This window comes from Rhinatrema bivittatum, chromosome 2 (assembly GCF_901001135.1).
Source record: "Rhinatrema bivittatum chromosome 2, aRhiBiv1.1, whole genome shotgun sequence".
Taxonomy (NCBI): domain Eukaryota; kingdom Metazoa; phylum Chordata; class Amphibia; order Gymnophiona; family Rhinatrematidae; genus Rhinatrema; species Rhinatrema bivittatum.
Window position 1 is genome coordinate 241,064,285 of NC_042616.1, and position 16,833 is coordinate 241,081,117.

The window sequence follows — 16,833 nt, forward strand, 5'->3', positions numbered from 1 at the left end:
GCTCGTTTGCCTTGCTTCCCTTTCTTGGAACAGATGAGCAGGACCTTCCTGTTCTGAGGAAATGCAAACAGGTCTACCAAAGGTATGCCCCACTCACAGAATATCTAGTTTGTTACTTCCCAGTCTAAAAACCAATTGTGGGGGCTCCAGGACCTGAATCTGTCCACAAGAATATTCTCATCTGTAGATACATGGCTTGATGACCATACGTTGAAAGCTGACCTAGTCAGACATCTGGACAATCTCCTGATACAGGAGGTACAATCCCATGCCTCTCTATGTGATATAAAACATTGCTATTGAATGTCTGACTGACCAGGACTACTTTGTTGGCCAACTGATCTCTGAAAGCCTTCTGAGCGTACAAAACCACCCCTAGCTCCAGGAAGTTATCTGATGAATCGTTTTCTGAGCAGACCAAAAGCCTTGGGTGCAGAGCTCTTTGACATGTGCTCCCCATTCCTGGTTGGATGCAACCATGAACAGGACAATTTGGATAGGAGGAACTTGGAAGGATATGCCTCTAGTCAGATTGGAACTGATCTGCCACCAGGACTAGGAGTCCTTTATTTTAAACAATTTATTGTCTGCACACATCCGTATTCGTTTGTGGGGACTTACATCGAACATACATAGTTAAAAACAAAAGAGGAAAGAAAACAGATACTGATAAATGGATATAATGCATTCTGCTACAAAGTACTTACCCTACATCAAATGCCTGTTTGAATAGATATATTTTTAAAGCCTTTGCGTGACTACATGTTGCAGATGTGTCTCTAATATCCTGAGTGGCCTAAAGCCACTATGATCTGAGGGTCCATTATATGGACCCTCAGATCATAGTGGCTTTCCCTTCATATCTACCACCCTCATTTAATCCCTTGTTAACATGTTTTATTTGTTCAATGTAAAGCGCCATGCCTGGCGTCTGTTTGCGTTACACTGTGAACCGATGTGATATCCTGGATGAATGTCGGTATATAAAAATTTTAAATAAATAAAATAAATAAATAAATGGAGACATGCCAAAGGAGAAACATGCACTGCTGACACCTTAAGGTCCAACCACCACAACATGTCCCATCCTAACGTCTGCTGACTCACTTAGATCCCATCTACTGTGGATATCATTGTGATAGCTCTCTGTTGCAGCAAGAAGGCTCTTACCAAAGTCATATCTAGCAGTGCTCCAATAACTCCAATTGAGATGGCATGCTCAGGTTTGACTTGATGTAGTTCTTGACAAACCCTAATGGATGACATCACATATACTGCCTGCTTATTTAAAGGCTGGCCTGCAAGAAGAATTTCCAGACACACTGTACACTTTTTAATTTACTTTCTGCTGCTAAATTAACACTGCTGCTGGCAAGGACAGCCAGTTTCCAACCTGCTGTTGATTCCATGCATGCTGGCACTGAGGGTGCTACTAGATGATGACATACCCTCTCTACCTGTCTATTTAAAGGCTGACCTGCAGCTGGGCTTTCCTGCCAGTGGGCTCCACCAAAGGACCTGCTCCTTTGAGCACTCAGAGGGTCATTATTTGAAGGATTTTGGGCGGCATGTTTGATTTTTATTGAAGTTTATTTTGCTTTGGGTGATTCTATGGTTTAATAACCTAGACTCTTGTATTTATTTTTTAGTAATGTCTCATCTACTCCAATCTGGGGTAGAAGAACCCCAAAAACTTAAAAAATAAAAACACACCTAGTCATCACTATTATATTACATTCTGTAATCCTTTTCAGAATTCTTGTATTAATTTCAACAAGCCAGCTCCTAACTCTTTAAAATTAGGATTACTTCATATGCACTCATTAAAGCCCCTTCATTTTCAACCTCATAGGTCAATGTGGACAAAGGTGAACTGGTAGATGTGGTATATTTGGATTTTCAGAAGGTGTGCGACAGTCCCGCATGAAAGGCTTCTAAGAAAGCTAAAAAGTCATGGGATAGGAGGCAGTGTCCTTTTGTGGCTTGCAAGCTGGTCAAAAGGCAGGAAACAGAGTAGGATTAAATGGTCAATTTTCACAGTGAAAAAAGTTAAACAATGGAGTGCCTCAGGGATTTGTACTTGGGCTTTTTATTATAGTTATAAATGATCTGGAAAGGGGTACGATGAATGAGGTGATCAAATTTGCGGACAACACAAAATTTATCATAGTTAAATCTCAAGCGGATTGTGATAAATTGCAGGACCACCTTGTGAGACTGGAAGATTGGGCTTCCAAATGGCAGATGAAATTTAATGTGGACAAGTGCAAGGTGATGCATATAGGGAAAAATAACCCATGCTGTAATTACACAATGTTAGGTTCTATCTTAGGAGTTACTACCCAGGAAAGAGATCAGGCGTCATAGTGGATAATGCATTGAAATAATCAGCTCATTGTGCTGTGGCGATCAAAAAAGCAAAAGTGTTAGGAATTATTAGAAAGGGAATGGCAAAACGGTTGATGTCATAAGGCCTCTGTATCGCTCCATGGTGAGACCACACCTTGAATACTGTGTACAATTCTGGTTGCTGCATCTCAAAAAAGATATACTCGCACTGGAGAAAGTGCAGAGAAGGGAGACCAAAAAGATAAGTGGCATGGAACGGCTGCACTATTAAGAAAGGCTAAGGAAGTTAGGGCTGTTCAATTTGGAGAAGAGACGACTGAGGGGGAATATGATAGAGGTCTACAAAACCATGAAAGGACTTGAACAAGTTAATGTAAATTGGTTATTTACTCTCTCAGATAATAGAAGGACATGGGGGGGAGGTACTCCATGAAGCTAGCAAGTAGCTCATTTAAAACAAATCGAAGAAAATGTTTTCACTCAGCACGTAGTTAAGCTCTGGAATTCATTGCCAGAGGATGTGATTACAGCAGTTAGTTTAACTGGGTTTAAAAAAGGTTTGGATTAGTTCCCAGAGGAAAAATCCATAAACTGCTATTGATTAATAAGCAATAGTAGCTTGAGATTTATTTAATGTTTGGGTATTTGCCAAGTTCTTGTAACTTGGATTGGCCACTGTTGGAAACAGGATACTGGGCTTGATGGACCTTTGGTCTGACCCAGTATGGCATATCTTATGTTATGTTCTATTTTTCTTCCCCTGGAGTCACAAATAAGTTCACAGAATAAGACTGCATCTGAAGCACTGAAGGAAAATTGGTTATCATCTGCTAATTTTCATTCCTGTAGTACCACAGATCAGTCTAGATTTCTGGGTTTTGCCTCCCTCCAGCAGATAGACAGAGAAAGTTTTACTGACACTGCTACTTAACCACGTGTGCCACCTGCAGTTCCTCAGTATTAATCTGTACCCAAGCAAAAATCCATCCAAAACTTTCAAAACCTTAAATTAAAAAAAAATAAAAAATAAAAAAATATATATATCTATCTTAAACTCTGTTTTAAATAAACTATCCAAAAGTTCCCCCAAGGCTGAAAAGAGGGTCAAGAACAAAGAAATAGTGTGCCTCAAAAGGAAAAAAATACCCCAAACCTGCAGCCACCTGAGCAGCCTCGTGAAGGGGAAGGATCTAGACCACCACCCCACAAGCACAAGCGTACTAAAAGGTCACCAACCCCTAAGCTCGTCCACCTAAACCAGACAGGGAAGAACCCACCAGGATTCAAAAATCCCCTGGGAGGAAGGCTCAAAAACACAGAAGTTGCCCAGACTGCAGAACTGCAGGTTTTGCACCATCTACCATCTGCTGGAGACAGAGAAATACTGAGGAACTGCAGCTGGCACACATGGTTAATTAGCAGTGTCAGTAAAACTTTGTTTCCATCTCCTGGCAGGGAGGCAAAACCTAGGAGTTTGGACAGATCAGGGTATGTATAGAGAAATAAGGTTGCCTCTTCTTGGAGAAAATAGTGTAAGTAAACAAACCCCAATTTCATGAAGCAGTAGTCAACACCCACCTCCTTATAACTTACATTCATAATCAGACCTCTCTCCCCCAATCTAACACAGGATTTACTAGATTTCCTGCAACTTTCCCTTCCTCCTATATCCTGGGGGGGGGGGGGGGGGAACGGACGACTCGAGTTAAGGGCGTGCAGTGTTATTAACGAATGTACTTAGAATTGCCAATAATCTAGCTATTTGCTTAAGAAATATTCACTCACCTTCCAATTCAGGCAGAAAAAAATAAACCAGTACACACTGAAATACATTTCAAAACTTATCTGAGAAACCCTGTTAAATCTTTACATAGTTAGATGTCTCTTCAAAATTTTACTTCAAATGTTACAGAATGGATACCTTGCCAACCATTTATTACAGTAAAATATAGTCCTCTTGCTTCTGTATTCTAAGTTAAACATTTTGTAATTTTATATTGATGACAATTAGCAGCACATGCTGAAGTTGTTTTGACTCATATCACTTTAAAATGCCCCAGCTCAGGTGATGAAAGCTACCTTGTAACAATCAGACCTTGAGGCTGTATATGTGGCAACTATGTGACTTCCAGGTCATGTCTGCTAAATTTACTGGGTTAAATGATTGTTTAATATATTTGGTGCACAAAAGAAAAAACAACAAAATAAAATAATTTGCAGCCTCTTTCTTAGGTGAGCAGATTTTCACCCAAAGGTTACCTCAAACTCTTGGTGGTTCCATGAGATCACATTGGCACTACCAAGTTCTCTGTCAATATTAAATGCTCTCATTTCTGCTTCCAGATTGTCTCTCAGTTCTTCCCGAGTTTTAAAGTTCCAAATTAAATTTGACAAAGTATGATCTTGATGAAATCTAGAAAGAAAACACAATTAATATATTTTGAATTGGAAGGAAGTTAAACATAGCTGGGAACTTTCCAGATATGACTCAGAATATCAAGGGTCACAAGACACACTAATTGCTCATAGCTTCTGTGGGAACTAACTCTTCCTCCACACAAACAACTACATTAGTGTTCAAGTGTCATTTTAAATGTGCTATTCAAGAGGATGCTTTCTTTCTTTCTTCTCATAAAATTGTGCCCCTTAATCTATAACGGTATGAGTGGTAACATGGTAGCACTTGCACAAGAGTGCACTTTTTGCACAGTTATTTCAAAACATCACTTTTATGTAATGCTGCTGTGGCTGCTTTAAAAAGCATTTCATAATGAACAAAAGTGCCTATTGATTTTGGTTGGGTTTCTGTTTGTCCAAAGTTACATTTCTTCACCAATTTTTGTAAGATTAGAAACTAACTGGGAAGTGGAAAAGCAGACCACCACTATACATGCTAAGAAAATCTATCATAATTATTTCTTTATTTTGTAGTTATACTAAGGATAGATGTATGAAAGACACAAAATGGGAAAAAACCTATGTGAGAAAAGCTTAATACATTTGGTCCATAGAATTCTGTATATACTAGCATTGTTTCACTGTGCTGTAGACTGTTTAGACCCTTCTGATGTCACAAAGCCAATTTCTCTCACTCAACTGGGGGCCTTGTCCACACGAAATTCCTCTGTACTGTTTGAACTTACTGAAGTATTAATAAAAATATCGAAGCAAAATACTATGAAATATGCCTAGTTTGTGTTATGCTGAAACTCTACGCTTCCCCAATTTGTTTTTTTTTATATATAGTTTGGATGGCAGAGGAAATGGAAGAGGGGACAACTGGAAAAACAGATGAAGAGGATTTGGGAAGAGAATAAGGGCCGTGAAAGTTAGCAATGGAGCTTGAGGAAGTGAAAAAAGGGGCATGGGAAATCTAACACACTAACAGTAGACATGAGAAGACAAAAGTAATGACAGAAAGGAAATGAAAGGGGTGATATAAAGGATGGAAGAATACATAAGTGAAGGAGGGGATAAAGAAAGGCCAGAGTGGTAGTGTGTGAATTAGCCCACAGGGGTATATAAGAGTGAAGATGTACAAGTTCAGCTAGAAACCTGCTAAGTCTGAGAGAGAATTTCCAGCTTTACAGTTAACTCTTGCTCTCTGGAAAGGAAAACAATGTTGCTCACCTGTAATAAGTATTCTCTAAGACAGCAGATCACTGCCAGCACAGAACATTTTTCCAGAGCATTCCAAAATCCTGTCTGGGCAAATGCAGCAGCTCCTGTATTCCCACAGCCACAGTGCATGCCTCAGTTCTGTCATTAAGTTAGTGAGCTCAACTCCAAGAGGAAAGGAAGGAGAGGGTGTGTGATTTGTGAACTTTTGCTTACCTGTAACTGGTGTTCTCAGAAAGCAGCTCTGTTTTCTCTGCTGCTAAGCAGTTCCATGACTGGGCCCATGCCCCCGTGCCCGGAGCCCACCTGTAACCGAGTGCGCCATGGTAGGCTCCCGCTTTGGGGCGGTGCTCCAGGGTGCAGGAGGGAAGGGAGGTTCCTTCCCATGGCATGTTGACGCTGTTCTTCTTCGTTCACCAGCCTTCCCCCCCACCCACCAGCATCACATCAGATGATGCCCTTTGGAAACAGCTGTCCCTAATGACATTGATTGGGGGGGAGGCAGCATGCACGGACTACAGCATCAGCAATTTCAAAGGCAGTGCAGGAGAAGAATTGCCCGTTTTCGATCATGCCAGCCTTTCCCACCCTCCTGCCCTGGAAAGCATTTGTTTAGGGCATCTGCAGAAGGGTTACAGCCCAACGACACAGGCATCCTTGTGTTCGAGACTGTTTTCTCGGTATACCTTGGAGGGTGTGGGCTGGGAGTTACATATCATTAAGCAATTCGACATGTTAGTCAGTCTCATGGATACTGTAAATGAGACATTAGTACTTACACCAGATAATCTCCTTTTCTTTAGGATAATCAGATGAATCCAAAACCAGAGGGTTATCCACCTCTACCAGCAGATGGAGACAGAGTAAAGCTGACATCACAGTATATACACCCCTGCAGTGACAGCCTGCCAGTACTGTCTACAAAAGCCAACTGTAGACAGAATAGCAAAAACTTGATTAACAACAGATAACCATTTCAGAACTCAACCAACAGGAAACACTGAGCTCAGACAAAGAATGCCTCAATACTAGTCTAGGGACTGGACTAACACTTACCAGTAAACCCTGGAATACATAGACACGCAGGAAGACCAGAGCACAGCCATTCGGCAGCCAAGGGCAGGAAGCTGGATTCATCTATCCTAAAGAAAAGGAAATTATCAGGTAAGTAGTAATTTCTCATTTCTTAAGAGTCTAGTCAGATGAATCCAGAATCAATGGGATGTACCCAAGCCTCTACTGAATAGGGCGGGAGGCTGCCAGCAGACCACTCAAAATCACACGTACAAAGGCTACGACCTCCAGGGCCTGCACATCCAGAAGATAATACCTGGAAAAGGTGTATGAGGAGGATCATGTCGCAGCTCAGCAAATATCGAAAGGAGACAACAATCTAACATCCACCCATGACACTGCTTGAGTCCTAGTGGAACAAGTCCTGAGTAGGCAACAGCTGTCCAGCATCCACATAAGCAGCCATGACTACCTCCCTAAACCAGCGAGCTATTGTAACCTGTGACACCAGCTTGCCCTGTTTGCTACCACCGTGGAGGACAAACATGTGATCTGTCTTCCTGTTTATAAACCTCCAGATACCTCATGTTATGTCTTTGACATTCAAGAGTCGTAACAGGTGATATTCCTCCTTATTTCTTTCCCTAGCCAGAGATGGCAGGGAAATGGACAGATTCAAATAATCTGAAATCACTTTTGGCAAAAAGGAAGGAACAGTTTGCAGCTGTATCGCACCCGGAGTCACTCGAATGAACAGTTCCCAGTAAGACAAGGCCTGCAGCTCGGAAATCAGACATGCAGAGCAAATTGCTACAAGAAACATCGCTTCCAAGGTTAGTAACTGATACGTTACCTTTCCTTGCAATCTGAATGTAGGGCCTGCTAAGAAATCCAAATCCAGACAGACTTCACAAGGGCCCCAGTAATCGAATGGGAGGCCGAAGATGTTTCACTCCTTTTAAGAAACGGGCCACATCTGGATGAGGTGACAAGGGACCACCAGTCACCTAACCCCTGAAACAGGCAAGAGCCGCTACTTGCACCTTTAAGGAATTAAGGGCCAAGCCTTTATTCAATCCATCCTGCAAAAATTCCAAAATGAACGGGATCTCAAGCAAATGAGGAAGAGCACCTCGATCCTCACACCAAGTCTCAAACACTTGCAAAACCTGCAAATAGGCTAAAGAAGTGGAGAACTTTCTCACTTGTACCAAAGTGGCAATCACCGCAGTAGAATATTCACGCTTCAGCAAGCAAGCTCTCTCAAGAGCCATAATGTAAGACAAAACTGAGTCGGATCTTTGTGAAGAATAGGTCCCCACCAAAACAGATCCCTGAGCGCTGGAAACCTGAGGGGGGAGTCTACCAGGAGCCTTCACAGATCTGCATATCATAGTCTCCTGGGCCAATCTGGTGCCATCAGAAGCACCATCTCTATGTGACTCTCAACCCCCCAAACCATCCTGCCTAACATGAGCCATTGGGGAACAGCATAAAACGGCTTATCCAGCCATTCCTGCAGGACAGCATTGATACCCAAATCTCTCCTGCGACTGAAGAATTAAGGAAACTTCACAATGCGAGAAGTCGCCAGCAGGTCTAGAAATGGAAGGCCTCAGCAATCCACTAACAACCGAATGCTTCATCTGACAATACCCATTCTCCTAGGTCCAAATTGCTGAGAAAGTCTTCTCTTACATTATCTTTTCTTGCAATGTACGAGGCTGAGATCTCCGAAGATGCACTTTCACAAGTTGGTCTATTCTCGTGACAATTGCTGGCTCGTGGTTCTTCCCTGCCAGCTGATGTAAGCTACTGTCAATGCACTGTCTGACATTATCCAGACCTCTCAACCCTGCAACCTGTTGCTGAACTGTAAGCATGCCAACCAGACCGCATGAGCTTCCAGCCGATTAAAGTTCCAGAGAGTCTTGTTTGCATTCCAGTGCCCTTACACTGTCTGTCCCTGACAGCAAGCTCCCCAACCCTGGAGGCTCGCATCTGTTGAGTACTAACCAGTCCACTGATTTTAGGGAAACTCTTTCCTAGACAATCCACTTATAACACCCACTGTGGTTGAGAGCAGATCTCCATTGACAAGTGGAGCTGAATCAATTAGTCCTGAAACTATGGGCTCCAACAAGACAGCAGGGAGTGCTGAAGAGGTCAAATATGCGGCTTTGCCCATGGCACCACTTCCATGGTTACTGCCAGAGTACCTGCAGATAGGACCACGCTGTCGGGCAATAGTGTTTATCAAGACGCACCTGCGCAATCAACTTCTGAATACGAGCTTCCCTCAGGAAACCCTGTCCTGTTTTGGGTCGAACCAATCACAGAGATAACTCTAGTGACTGAAATGACCGAAGACTGCTCAAGGCCAGGTTCGCTACCCAACCAAGCTCCTGAAAGAGAGAGATCATCTTGTGGGTCACCAGGCAGCTCTCTTAGACTTGGCCCAAACTAGCCAGTCGTCCAAATACGGGCGTACCAGGATCCCACCCCTTCTCAATTCTGCCACCACCACCACCATAACCTTGGAAAATGTTCTGGGTGCAGTGGCCAGACCAAAAAGCAGCACCCGAAACTGATAATGGTGTCCCAAAACTCTGAAGCGCAGAAAACATTGGTGCTCTTTATGGAAGGGAATGTGCAGGTATGCCTAGGACAGATCCAAGGTAGTCAGAAATTCCCTCGACTGCACAATCATTATCACTGAGCGCAATGTTTCTATGTGAAAATAAGTCATCCGCAAATGACTGATGACCCCCTTTGAGGTCTAGGATGGGACAAGAGGAGCCCTCCTACTTGGGCACAATGAAATAAATGGAATATCGAACTGTATTTTCTTAATACTTGGGCATTGGAATCACAGCCCTCAGACTAAGGAGCCTTGGCTATGTACTCTCCACTGCCTGCTTCTTCTGCGGGGAGTGGCAGGGATACAACATGAACACGTCCCAAGGAACACAAACTCCAGCGCATATTCCTCTCGTATCACCTCCAGGACCCACTGGTCCGATGTGACTTTGACCCACCTCTGATAAAAGAGAGAGAGGGGTCCCTCTTATCTCATGTTCCCGAGGGTGGGTTGGCAAACCTTCATTGGGAAGCTCAGGAGGTTCCGCTATCCGAGACTGCACCCCGTCCAGGTTGTTTGGGATGAAAGGACTGAAACCTATTGAAATGCGTCCTCTGAAAGGTCACTCCTCTAATAAGGTCGAAAACACTTGATCCCCTACCAAGACCTCTCATACCAAAGGAGCATGGCATCTGCTTTTTATTCTTCAGAAATCAAGGAACTGAGGATGCGCCACACTTATTGGCCAGTTTCTCCAACTCACTCCCAAACAAGAGCAAGCCTTTAAAGGGCAATTTTGTAAGCTTAACCTTGGAGATCATATCGGCTGATCAATTTCTCATCCATAACGGACACCTGGCCACTATCACCAAAGCCACCCCTCTGGCTGATGTGCAAGCCAAATCACAGCCCACACCTTCAAAAAAGGCAGCTGCTGGCTCCATAACTGCCCTGGAATTCACTCCAGAATCATTGACCTGCTGAGAGAGAAGCAAACACAAGTGAACCACCAGGGAACAAGACAACGCTTTCTGAGGTCACTACCACTTGCTTCCAAATGCTTGCTTAAGGATTGCCTTAATCCTTCTATTGTGCACATCCTTCAAGGCCACTCTTCCCTCCAATCGGGATCGTTGTCCGCTTGGAAACTGAACAAACAAGCGTGTCTATTTTGGTAAACGCTCTCTCGCCCACTGGATCCAGGGTGTACAGGCCTTCCAAAATCTGACCCTCTTTGAAATTAGATTCTGGGGCGCCTCACTCAGGATCAATTAATTCTTGAATGGCCTTCATAACAGGGAAAAAACAAGAGGCTTTACGCAAAAAACACAAAATGGGATTTTTTCCCTCTGAGTCAGACATGGAATCAGCCCCAGGTACTCCCAGAAGTCTTTAATGTCTGGGAAATTAGAGACTGTAACTTATCTCCATGAAAGAACCACAACATAGTCCTATATGGTTCCAGTTCTGGAGGAATTTTCCCCATCCTCCAGAGAGTAAGGATCTGCCTTATCATCCATATCATCCGGATCCCTAAGGGGAAGACCTGCTGTCAATCTAAGTGTACTTCAGCGCTTAACCATAGTACCAGGCAAGTGAGGACACCACCTGCAACTCTGGCCTGGCAAGATTGGTCAGGGCTGAGGACTGCGCCTGAAGAAAGGATTGCAAGCCTTGAAAAAAAATTCCATGCCAGAAAAGGCAGAAGGATCCATGCCAAGGCCCGGAGGCAGGTGTCCTGAGCCCACTGAATTACCTTCCCCTGCAGATGAACCAGTTAGGAGGGCCACAAGATCAGGTGACCCTTCTGGCAGCTCTTTCTCCATTCCCACACCACTTAGTAAAATCAGAAGGAGTGTTATCCCCCTTGAGCCTCAAAACAGCACCAGGCTGAGATGCCCAAATATGACATGCCACACACAGGGCAAGGTGCTCAGGTTTCTTTGCTACAAGCATTATCAGATAAGCGCCCAACTGGGCTCCAACAGGACACCCAGGGAATGCACATAAAAAACAAGTGCATTCATGCATATGAGCATAAAAAAGGCACAAGCGTGCACAATTTGGGTGCCCTGGTAGATGCTCCTATGCTCTTAACTAGGCGCTGAACTGGGTGCTCAGCTAGGTGCTCAACTAGGGACATAACCAAAACATACAACAAGCTGCACAGTCAGGCGCACAAGACACAATCCGACAGAACTGAAGAGGGTAGTATACGGCACACAGAAAGCACGCAAAGGAACTGCCACAGCCTACAACACAGCAAAGGAGCAGGGCCTAGCCGCAAGGGTTGCTCAACCCGCCAGGCTGCCCCCCCTTACAATCCTAAGCACCACCAGAGGTGGGACAGCCATTGGATCGCTCGCCTAGCACGGAGACCGGAAAGGGGGGTAAGGGAGGAGTCCCTAATCAACTCCCCCTTCTCTTCTCAATTTTAAAAACTTTACCTGAGCTCAGCCCATCCCAGCTGAATACAAGCAATGTCTCCGGCTGTGGAGGAGAGGGTAAATATTGTCATCACCATTCTTGGCTTCCTGCACCCGCTTTCTTGTCAGCTGTTTTTTTTTGTTTTACAGCTAAGTCCATGCCAGCTAAAAGGCCAGCTACCGGACCAAGGCATTATTCTGAGGGACCACGGAAATCTCCTCAGGAATTCTCAATTGGGGGAGGGACCATTTGGTATCACTGCAGAAGAGTGGGGTAAATTAAATTTCCTTGTTTCTTTCTCCTTCTAAAACCCAAAGCAGTTGCCAGTAGGGAGATGCACGTCCACTATCTGCTGGAGACAGAGAATACTGGCAGGCTGATGTCACTGAAGGAGTACATATACTGTAATGTCAGATTTGCTCAGTCTCCCTCTGTTGGTAGAGTTGCATAACCCACTAGCTATGGATTAATCTGCCTAGACACTAATAAATGTTTTATTAGTAGATAGAAAGTAATGGGGGGGGGGGGGGGGGGGGGGGGAGGCGGGTAACTGAGCCGGTTGGGACGTTTGACATGATTCAGGGGTGAATCACAGTAGGGACATTGCTAGTCCGGCGACTTTCGGATGATGGCGGGCATCAGTATGCTTTGGGGGCCATGCAGGAGGCCATCTAGCTTGGTTCATGGCGGGTGGCGGAGACAGTGGGTAGCCCAGTTGGTAACAGTCATCGGTTCGGTTACAGGTTATTTTAGGTTTGATGTGTTTAATATAACTGCAGTCTTTTTTCATTCCAATTTAATGTGTATGTTAATTGTCTCATTCTTGTATGTATATATTGTTTTAAATACAGGGGAGGGTGTTAAAACTTACTCTATGCTTATGGCCAGGGACACAAGAACACTTAGGCTCAGTAAAAAGTATAATGTATTTTTATTAATCAATATAAGTGTTCTCGGGAGATGCTGGGTACTGGGTGCCCTTAGTCTTACAATCTGACCAGCATCTCCCTGGATACAGGAAGTGATCCTTCTTTTATAGGTAACATTCAAATAGAGGAAAAGGATAGAAGGTTCTAGGGACTTGCATGACTGCCCAAAGAATCATTTACATAAGTTGTGATGTCAAATGCATGATTAAATCATCCCTAACTATCCCTGACTGGCTTCCCAGGATGTGTAGCCCATTTCCCATGGCTCTCTTTGTTCTGTTAAACTCTTACTGGTCAAGACAATCAACACGTCTGTAACTGTGTGGATTACAAACTCCTGAGAATAGTGCCTGAAGCTCCCCTGTGGTGACTCTATGAATAGACATCACCTGTCTGGTGCCAGCTTGCCTCCACAGATATCCAGGGACATTCTATAAGTCACTCAGAGTCCATTCAGCCCAGGCAGGCCAAAGACACGCAGAGGCCTCTGGGAATTTCCTTCTCCATTTTGGTCTTCTGTTCAGACATACTTCTCAAGGGTCACAGTGGGATGGCGACATGTAGCAGCTGCTAGAGTTACTGTAGTCACTCCTTAAATTAAGGGTTGGCTTTGAACAAAAAAGGGGATATAAACAACCACCACAAAAACAGGCAGAACTGGTTTTCCTAGAGTTTAAATTCCTACTTTGCTTTTTCCTTTTAAACAAGAAGACAACCCAAAACAATAAAAATGGGTGGAAGTTGGGCTCTAATTCTAAAAGAATTACAGCAGAAATCTGCATCCAAACAATAGTGTGATGTAAATGTTCAAACCAAAATCCATGTCACAGTTCTGTATATTTCTTCAACAAAGGCTGACCTTAGATAGGCCACCAATGCAACTCTAGCCCTGATATTATGGGCTTGAGTATAAGTGAAGGATATTCAGTCTGCCATCCAGCTAGACAAAGTTCTTTTCAAAACAGCAATCCCAGGTTTGATGGGGCTAAAAACAAAATGCTGACTGGAATATCTAAGGGCTTTGGTCTATTCCAGGTACATGGCTGTTATAAAATCCAAAGAGTGCATGGCTTGTTCACCTTTACTGGCATGAAGCACTGGGAAAATGTTGGAAAGACGACTGATTAAAGTGAAAATTTGATACAACCTAAGGCAGAACTTAGAATACTTGCCCTAGCAATCATAGAAGCGCCAGGCCCAGGTCACAGTAGGCTGCTACCGCAATCTGAGCTGAAGATCTTACTAACTTAAGGTACTGGGAGGATGGGAGGGTTAGGGCTGGGGACCCTGGAGGCCAGATTTTCATGTAAATTTGTCAGGATGGGGGAGTAGACAGGGAGGTGTGGGGGAAGGGTGGGGGAAGGGTGGCACCAGCCCTTAAATTTTACTTTTGATAATTTGGAGGGGTTTTGGGGTGAGGGGGCTACAGGCTTAGCCCAGTAGAGCATAGCATTTGGATCTTGGGTGGGTGGGGTGGGGGCACAGTGATAGGATCATTAGGCCCAATTTTATTTTATTTTATTTTTTTGGCACAACTGCTGCTCAGCAATAAACCAGCTTTATTCTTTAGAATATAGCCGGTTAAGGCTAAAGTTATCCAGTCACACAAGGGGGCCGATGCTAAAAAAGAACGCTAAAAGCAGGCGCTGAGTATTCAAGTGCCTGCTTTCCTAATGCACCCCCAAGCACCTCTCCTGGGGGTGCCTTGCAATATTTAAATCAGGAGTCCCATTGACAAGGAGACGCTAGGGTCGATTATGTGCCCCTAGCACCCCCTTGACAGTGGGAGCCCGCGAGCAGTTGGCTGTCAGCTGCCGTCCACCGGTTAGGGTAACACGCTGAATTTATCGGCGTCCATTTTCCTAATCGGCGCACAGCCATGGGTTCAGGAAATGGACGCTTGTTAACTGAGCATTCGTTTCCTGAACCTGACCACCAGCACTTTTTTTTTTTTTAACTTTTTATTTTTAATCTTTATTTCCTACTTAATGTCGCAACAATATTAAGTAGGATGTAGAGAGAAGCAGCATTTTCTGTTTTTCTGTACAACTTTTGGGAGTGCTCAGAAATTAACACCTGCTCTAGTCAGACAATTTCTGAGCGCAAAACTGCGTTTTGGATGTACTTTTTTTTTTTTTTTTTGCATTTCAGGTGAGTAACTAATTGCCTCATCAACATGCATTTGCATGTGATGAGCACTATTAGTTTTGCCACGTGTTGGACACACATTGTGGAGATGCTAATCCCCTTATTGCATAAGGGTATTAGATTGCACCTACACAACCCCCGTCCAACTGCGGGTTAAACAGTGCATTCGAATAACTTTTTTTTCTTGCCTTCCGCAAGCACTGCTCATCGGAAGACATCTCCCGTGGCTTTGAGAAAGCAAACAAATCCCTGGACCTCTCCAACCCGAACACAGCTTTGCAATCTTGGAATAACATCAATGCCAAGATAGCGGAGGAAGCCTGCCCCATGATACACAAAAAAATACCCTTAGCCAACACAGACAAAAAACCATGGTACACCAAAGAACTCAAAACGATCAAACAGGACCTTAGAGCCAAAGAACGCACCTGGCGTAAAAACCCCACTCCCACACACAAGTCAGCATATAAACATTCATTACACCACTACCGTCAAGCCACTAACCAAGCCAAAAAAGACTTCTACGCAGCCAAAATCCACAATTATCAATTCGATGCAAATGCCCTTTTCACGTTTGTTGCTAATCTCACTGCCCCCCCATGCCCCTTCTCCCCAGAACAAAACGCCAAAGAGAAATGCACAGAAATTGCTAATTTCTTCAAGAATAAAATTGACAACATTCTCCTTCGCTTCACCACCAAGCCCCCCACCACTTTCCACCTACCTACCAAAACATCCAGAACCAATCTGCAAACGTTCGAACAAACATCTACCCTTGAAATTGAAACCATCCTAAAAAGAATGAAACCTGCTTCCCATTCTGCTGACACCATCCCCTCTAAGACCCTCCTATCCTCTCCCACATCCATATCCAGACTTCTATCTGACTTGATCAACTGCTCTCTTACATATGGCAAGGTCCCAGACCCACTCAAACTTGCAATAGTCAAGCCCCTCCTAAAAAAGCCCACCTTAGACCCCAAAGACCCCTCTAACTACCGGCCTATATCCAACCTCCCTTTTGTATCTAAAATACTTGAAAAGGTTGTCAATACCCAGCTCCCTGACTACCTCGAAAACCACAACATTCTGCACCCCGCACAATTCGGCTTCTGTAAAGGTCGCAATACGGAAAACCTCCTTCTGGCAGTCACCAACACCATACATATAGGCATGGACCAAGGAACCTCATTCTTACTCGCTATACTAGATATCTCTGCTGCTTTCGACACTGTCAACCACCAAATACTCCTATCCCGGCTATCAGAAATCGGCATCTCTGGCACTGTACTATCATGGTTTACCTCATATCTCACCCATAGAGAATACCTGGTCAACATTGACAACTCTGAGTCCCCACGCATACCCCTCCTCCAGGGTGTCCCCCAAGGATCCTCCTTATCCTCCACCCTCTTTAACATATATCTTCTTCCCCTCTGCTATCTACTTTCTAACCTCGGTCTCAATTTCTTCATGTATGGGGATGATGTACAGATCCTCATCCCCATGCAAAAAACCCTACAAGAAACTCTAAACTTCTGGGAATCCTGTCTTGCCTCCATTAACTCTCTCTTAGACAGCCTCCAACTCGCTCTTAACACAGCAAAAACTGAAATCATCCTCATTTCCAACAAACTCGAGGTTACCTCACAGGCCTCTACTAAAACTACCCCCACAACCCTCCCCATCCTGCCATCTGTAAGAGACCTAGGTGTTGTATTAGACAAACACCTTAATTTTCATCCACACATCAAATCCCTTCTAAAA

General features: G+C 44.1%; 1 protein-coding gene across 1 annotated transcript in view; it reads right to left on the reverse strand.

The window, feature by feature from the left end:
• DNAJC13 (DnaJ heat shock protein family (Hsp40) member C13) overlaps positions 1-16,833 on the reverse strand; it is a 701,712-nt gene that overhangs the window by 373,925 nt on the left and 310,954 nt on the right. Inside the window, 1 exon segment of the mRNA XM_029587070.1 lies at positions 4,609-4,762. Coding sequence (XP_029442930.1) covers positions 4,609-4,762 — 154 coding nt within the window.